This window comes from Gavialis gangeticus, unplaced genomic scaffold (assembly GCF_001723915.1).
Source record: "Gavialis gangeticus isolate Ggan-Ray unplaced genomic scaffold, GavGan_comp1, whole genome shotgun sequence".
NCBI classification, from domain to species: Eukaryota; Metazoa; Chordata; order Crocodylia; family Gavialidae; genus Gavialis; species Gavialis gangeticus.
Window position 1 is genome coordinate 20,585,974 of NW_017729006.1, and position 7,504 is coordinate 20,593,477.

At 45.9% G+C, this 7,504-nt stretch overlaps 1 protein-coding gene across 1 annotated transcript in view; it reads right to left on the bottom strand.

The window, feature by feature from the left end:
- The window catches only part of GLB1 (galactosidase beta 1), a 76,199-nt gene that overhangs the window by 15,532 nt on the left and 53,163 nt on the right, over nucleotides 1–7,504 (bottom strand). The window contains exons 13-14 of the mRNA XM_019508923.1: nucleotides 3,668–3,781; nucleotides 2,510–2,641 (exon numbers count right to left, since the gene is read on the bottom strand). Of these exons, the coding sequence (XP_019364468.1) occupies nucleotides 2,510–2,641; nucleotides 3,668–3,781 (246 nt within the window). The remainder of the gene's footprint in view (nucleotides 1–2,509; nucleotides 2,642–3,667; nucleotides 3,782–7,504) is intronic.

Below are 7,504 nucleotides of genomic sequence, written 5' to 3' on the forward strand. Positions count from 1 at the left end.
TGATGGTGCCTGGGGTTGGTGGGGCAGCCATGGGGGCCTGGGGGTGCAAGTAGGGGATGAGGCCGGGGAGGGCAGCCATCAGGGGGGCTGCACAAGCTGGTAGGGGATAGGGCCAAGTGGGCCAACAATCAGGGGGATAGGGTAGGGCATGTGGGCCTTGCAGGGGGATGGTAGCCCCTGTGGGGGTGTGGCAGGGCACTGTGTGCACCTGCCACTTTAAGGCCCTGGAGCTGGCAGCCTCCAGGTGCCTAGTGAGGGCAGCCATTTTAGAGAGTGAAGGGCTAGGGACTCAGAGACTGAATGAGAGAGTACTCTTGACTGGCCCAAGCTGGGGCCAGGACCAGGATGCTCAAAAGGGCCGGGGGCCCACCACGAAGGATGCCCAAGAGCCCGGGGCCTGGGGTCCCAACTGGCCTAGGGGTGGGCCAGGGCTAGAGGAGCCAAAGGTCCTGGGGAAGGACCACACCAGAGAGGGGAAAATAGATTCAGGGAGCTACATAGCCAAATAAAGGCGGGGAGGCTGCCTGAATGGAGGGATCATGCAGGGGTCCTGGTAGAAGGATTCTGGGGCCCAGAGCAGGGCCAGTGATTATGGGAACATTGCGATGCCATCTGCGAGGCTTGGGCTGCAGTGTAGGGGAGGAATGGGGCCACAGATAGCACCCCCTGGCATCGGGGCAGAAAATGGGCAGCCTCCCACTTAATTAACACCTATATTAATTCATTAAGATCAAGGCGTGGCAGGCGAGAAAGCGGGAGGTTATCCCAAGAACAGGTGGACGGGCCATGTGGAGATCAGCACCGAACCGGCCCCCTGTTACAGGGGGCCATAGCCCCTGTGGGATGGCAGCAAAATATATATTCATGTTTCATGAATACATGTATTTAGAGTTCACTTTATTATTATGATTGAGACACTGGTAGGCTTCCACACTGCTTTAACACTGTAGATATGTCAATAAAATATTGTCCAACTGATCGCTGTATCTGTCTCGCTCCCTCTCTCTCTTTATAGTGGTATTTTGTTTTATTTGTGGAGGAACATGGATTTGGGGGTATTTTAGAGACTGACTCCGGGATTTTTTTTTTTTAAATCAGGGATTTTTCAGTTTTCCCATAGGGAACACCAGAATTCCTGTTAGGGAGGCTAGTGGCAGGACCAAGCTGGCACCTTGGACCCAACTGGCTGTGGCTGACCTCCTGGCCAAATGGGGCCAGAAGGACATGCTTTGACAGTTCAAAGCAGGCCACCACACCTGGAACATCTTCCGGGTGATAGCTGCCCAGGTGGCTGGGCAGGGGGCACACGTGGCAGTAGTCCCATACAGAGGCCAACTCTGCAGCCACAGCCCACTGGCAGCTGGCCCAGAATGGCAGACGCCTCTACTGTCTGTGCAGTCCCCATCTGGGTCTGGCAGGTGCACAGCAGGTCACAGCCAGGCAGCAGCCCCCACTGCCAGACTGCTGCAGCAGGTAAAGGATGCAGGGAACTCTCAGGGCTGCTGCAGCAGTCCAGCTGGCACAAGGGGTAGTGTCCCCAGGTACCAATTGGCTGGGCTCCAGAAGCTCCTGAGAGCAAGTAGCTCTGAGCTACTTTCCAGGGCAGCTTTTTGTATTGCTGGGGACAACACAGGTGCTGGCCTGGGGTTCTAGCTTCCCCTGGCTGCAGATCCAGAAGGAGCCAGGCAAGGTTATTTTGCCCCAAATGGCACAATTTGCTCCACAACAAAGTGCATGTCCAAGCACATGTGCCAAGGCAAAAAACCCCAGCTCAAATTTGCACCGCTTCTATTTGAGCTGCTGCAAGAGCACGTGCTTGCATGAATGGATGTGCCCAGAAAGTCTGACTCTCACTAAAATCCAAAGTGATAGTGGTTCCTTTTTTTTTTTTTGCTCTTGTCCAGGTTAGTGTAATGTTGTGATGCTACTCATGATAGATTAGAGTTAAGTGTATTGCACCCAAAAAACTGGATGAATTCCTAAAAGGTTCTGATGCTCATGAGGAAGACATCATCTGATCTATCTACACTTGGGCTGGAAATCAGGTGAGGTAAAGTACTCATCTGAGACACCTTCTTTCCAGCAATGCTAAAAATGCTTCCCAAGGGATACGTATACATACATTGAATTTACAAATCTCAAAGTGAGTTGGAGGGCTGAATGATGTTTTAGCTATTTTCATCTGAACAGGTTTACACATCCCTAACATGATTCATCTGAAGACAACGCATCCTGAAAGTTCTGTGGGCAATAAAATGTCTTGCAAAATAACTAAGCCAGCCAAACATTAAAGAATGTGCATCTGCTTTCATTGCTACTTTAATTTTAGTGTCAGCAGGACTCAAAGAAACATTTATTAGTCGCATTTCGAGCTAAATAAAGTTGCATACGCATAATTTTGATCCCTGTGCTCTTTCTATTGCAATAAGCCTTTTTTTCCAACAAGAAAAGTCAGTACTTAGCATGGACTGAAAAGTTTCATCATATAATCATTCATGAGTATGCTTACCTTAAAGTCATTGTTGTATCTACCATAGTTTACTCGACCCATGTTTTCTACCAACAGGTCCAGATTTGCTCCAGCCTTTCCAGTTATATTTATCATAAGTGACTTGCCTCTTTCAAGGACTCCCTGAGGAATCTGTATTCCAAAAATAAAAATATAATGCAATCATGCAAGGGAGCAAAACACTAAGTATTATTAGACTGCAGTACTCATAGGTATGTCTGTTCTTACAAGGGAAAATATTCCACTTAAAAGTCAAAAGCCATCAGTTAAATGGGTCAGACAGATATTCTCTTAAGTGGTGTGTCTGTTATTCAAATAACTGAAAATCATCAGTTTCCTCAAAAGCAGGTGTACTTAATTCTACTAGTTTCAGTCAGTCAAAGCTCTGCAGACATCTAATGCCTACACAAGCTGTTAAAAAGTTCAGATGTTTGAAAACAGCTTTTATACTTTATGGGTGAAAATAAGACTAATGCTCAGATCAGGTTCATATGCATAACCTTATTTAAAAAGTCAGATGTTTTAGAATACGAAACAAATCAATAGTCCTGCAGTCCATTCTGGAGGTACAAGAAAAACAAGGTCCATAAAGGAAATGTTAATATAATCTGATAGAGTGAAGAGGAGCAGGTCAAAAACAGGCAATGAAATGACTTCTCCCCTTGGTGAGCAGAAACAAAAATAGTGTTTGCACAGCTGTAGGTTGGGAGAGGGTGTGTGTAAATTTACATCCTGTACAATATATGTTTTTGAGTTTGTGTGCAGAAAGCAGCATCAAAAGGGAAGATGTAGGTTCAGGCTTCGAACATCTGACAGATATTTAAGTGACAAACCAGTAAGTGAATTAATCTTCTAGATATTTTTGTTATTCTTATTGAGACCTTTTACCAATTTCAAATAGCTTTAACACTAATGGTCAGACTTACCTTAGAAACTGTGAGTACAGACTAGAGTTTTGAAAGTTTTATTGAAAGTTGATGTAAGCAAACTGTATGATCCCCCCACCACCTACCCACTTTACTTTATATTGAAGAATGTAAACTGCATTTGCATAAGTGAGGGAGGGAGATCATTAAACATACAAATACCTTTAATGGTAGTTGCTTAAAGTATGTAAGACACACAGTTGGATAGTCCTAATTTTGAAGTCATCCTTACCCCATCCACAGAGATATAGGCACGATCATGAACGCCACTGACAGGTGAAATCAGTAGGGTTTCTTCACTAAAATTTTTTTTCAGGTTGGTCCTGTACAACACAAACCCAAAATACTAGAGGAAAAATAAAATTAGAAAATCAAATTATTCTGAGGCCTGAGATCAGGTTACAAGTTGGTTAACAATACCCAGCATTCCTGCTTGCACCTCAAAATTTCAGTTTTCAGACAGTATTTGGAGTCATTATTAGCTATTCAGGTTAACTGATTTCACCCATCACTCTTCAGGGTAAACTTTCACAAAAGTTTCCATGATAAAGTTTCAGATGCACCATTTATATAACTTTGAAGATAAAGGTCTTGGCTAAGATTTCTCCTTTTCGTTTAAGTGAAAGGAAGCAGTTACGAGCGATTGCATCGATTACTTCATTTAAAATGATCAAATGATAGCTGGAAAAAACCTTAGCACCCAAATTTCATAAAACAACCTACAAAAAGTTACAGCTTTAGGCAGGCACCTATTCAGTAATCCCTCCTCCCACAGTGCATGTTTCTTGGTGATGGTAGCACCTTCCTTCAGCTGTAGGCTACTGGTTCCCAGGTTCTAGTCTGCACTTGGTTCAGGAAGCAAAGGAAAGCAAAGGGACAGGATTTTGGAGCTGGGTACATGCAGTGGAAAGACAAAACCACAATTCTGTCAAGAGTGGAGACTTCATTCCCTGCAAAGAAATTATCACAAGAAACAATGGAAGCACAGAAGAATGGCAAGAGACCAATATGGTTTCACAAGGAACTTCTAAATGCCTCAGAAAGCATACAGGCAATGGAAGAATGGACAGGCTACCAAGGAAGCGTGCCAGGAAATACAAGAACCAGCAGGGAAAAAAATCAAAGAGGCAAAGGTTTAAAAAAAAAAATGAGCAGCACCTGGCAAGGGAGGTTACAGACAACAAGGAAAGGTTCTGTAAGCAGGCTGACCAGAAAAGACAGACCAGAAAAGCTGTTGACCTATTGCTAAATAGCCACAGGGAACTCATAACAAAAGATGCAAAGAAGGTGGAGCTGCTCAACAGCTACTTTGCCTCAGTCTTTACAACAAATTTAGCTGCAATTAGACATCTAATAAAGACTACCTGGGTACGGAGGTGGACAAGCTGAGGGGTGAGATAACAAAAGAGACAGATTCTGATGAGTCTGACTGAATTTAAATCAGCAGACCCTGGTGAACTGCAGCCCAGGGTACTGAAAGAACTGGAAGAGGAGATCCCGGAGCCCTTGGCGATAATATTCATGAAGTCATGGGAGATGGGTGAGGTACCAGAGAACTGGAAAAGGGTCAGCATAATGCCCCTCTTTTAAAAAAGCAACAAGGAGTACCCAGGGAACTACAGGCTGGTTAACCTCACCTCAGTACCTAGGAAGTTACTGAAGCATAGCTAAGGAGGTCTATTAACACGCATCTGGAAGACAAAAGCCTAATCACAAGCAGCTAGTGTGGAGTTACTAAGAACAAATTGTGTCAAGCAAACGTGATCGCTACCTTTGACAAAATAACTACTTGGCTAGATGAAGAGAATGCTGTGCATATTGTTTATCTGGACTTCAGCATGATTTCTTACAAGGACCCACATGATCTTCCCAAAAACAAAATATCAATACAGAACGGATGGTATCTGGCTGGATGGCAGCACTACAGAGAAGGATCTGGGAATCTTGGTAGATTGCAGACTCAATACAAGTCTGCAATGTGATATAGCCACACTAATGACAAATGCAGTTTTGAGATGCATCAATAGAAGCATTAGGTGCATGGGAGGTGATAGTGCCTCCACTTGGCACTGGTTAGGCCTCATCTAGAATACTGTATGCACTCCATATTTTAAAAAAGATATGGAGAAGTTAGAGAGCATCCACAGGTGGGTAATGAAAGTGATAAAGGGCTTGGAAAGCAAGTCATATGAGGAGAGGTTGAAGAAAACAGGTGTGTTCAGCTTGCAGAAAAAATGCTCAACAGGGAACATGATAGCAGTCTTCAAATACTTGAAGGGCTGCCATAAAGAGGGAAAATGCCTTTCCTGTCTTGCTGCAGAGAGTAGGATACAGATCAATGGCTTGAAGTTGCAGCAAAGTAGGTTTGGATATCAGGATGAACTTTTTCATTGCTAGAACAGTGAGGCAGTGGAAAATACTTCCCAGGGAAGTTGTGGATTCCCTACTACTGAAGATGTGCAAGAGGTTGGACAGCCAGTGGGCAGGGATGATCTAGATGTGGCTATGCCTATGTTCTCCTGTGGGTATTTCCCAAGTTTCTGGCGTTCACCAATTGTGTCATAGGGCTCAGAGGGAATTTCTACCACTCCCTTTCCCCCTGTCTCAGGGTTCTTTTTTTAAGCCTTCCAAGGCAGGGTAATTTGACTGGGACATGCCAGTAGGGGCGTGCAAAACAGGCTAAATTCGATTTGGATTCTGCCCAAATCAGGGACAATGATTCAATTCATTGATTCGGATCACTGTCCTCGATTCGACTGGGCCAAATCCAAATATGAACATTTGATGCTGATTCAGAGAATCAGCGATTCAGCCATAGACACAGCTTTAAATGTTTTTTCTACATACCTCAAAGTACCAGGCGGCTCATGAATGCTGTGATGCTGGGGTGGATGGAGTGTCTCACAGGAGCATGTTCAGCAGTGAACCCAGAAGTGGACCGGAAGCACTTCCAGTTCACTTCTGGGTCCATCAGGGGGCGCACTGCCCCCCGCCCCGCTTTCTCTAGTGGACCTGGAAATGGACCAGAAGTGCTTGTGGTCGGTCCACTCTGGGGAGCCCCCTGTGCTCCTGTGGGAGACTCCATCCACCTCACCATTGCAGCATTCACGAGCCGCCTGGTACCTTGAGGTATGTAGAAAAAACATTTAAAGCTGTGTCTATTTTTGAATCTCCAAATCTTTCTGAATCTCTCTGAATCAATTTGAAGGGTTTCGATTCAATTCAGAGAGATTAAAGGGTCTCCTGATTCAATTTGGATTTGGAGATTCGGCCACTGAATCGGGCTGAATCTCCACTGAATCAAATCAGGGCCCAAAGCTTCACACAGCCCTACATGCCAGCACTGCTGCTGGCACTTCAACCTGGAGGTTCCCAGCCACAGAGTTTTGCACCTCCACACATAGTCAGACCAACTGCCATATCTAGGGTCAAAAAGGAATTTTACCTCCTTGTCAGATTGGTATGAACTGTGGAGGTTTAGCAGCAGGGGCACAGCCCTCTTCCTGGGATCAGTTGAGCATATTTTAACATCCTTTACAGAAGCAGGATATTGGCCATTGCGTCTCCTGCTTTACCTGTGGCAGACTGGGACAGGGTTTGGCAACATTTTGGGGCTGAGCACCAAAAAACCCTGCAAACTGGACTTTGAAGATACCGGCATGCCAGGGGCAGATGGCAAGGGAGCGATGAGGGGCCCAATCCTTCTCGTGGCAGCACAGCCCTCGCCCCTTCCCCACTGTGTTCCGCGAGGTGCATGTGAAGTCATTGCCACTAATGAGCCATGCCAGGGCTCCGGATTGTGGCATAGCTAGTTGCCATCAATGGCTGCAAGCACGCCTCATGCAGCACAATGGACAAGGGACTGGGGCAAATCAGCACATGCTGGGCCTCACCCCTCCCACACGCTCCAGACCAGAAGAAGTTGCAGCTGTTGCTGGGGTGGGGAATTGGGGCAAACAGCTGGATGCAAAGCTGGCGGTGGCAGCATGGAGTTGCTGTGGCCGCTCCACCCAGCTCTGTGGGGCTCCCCAAAGCACAGGGCCCAGGGCAGTCACCCCGATTCTCACCC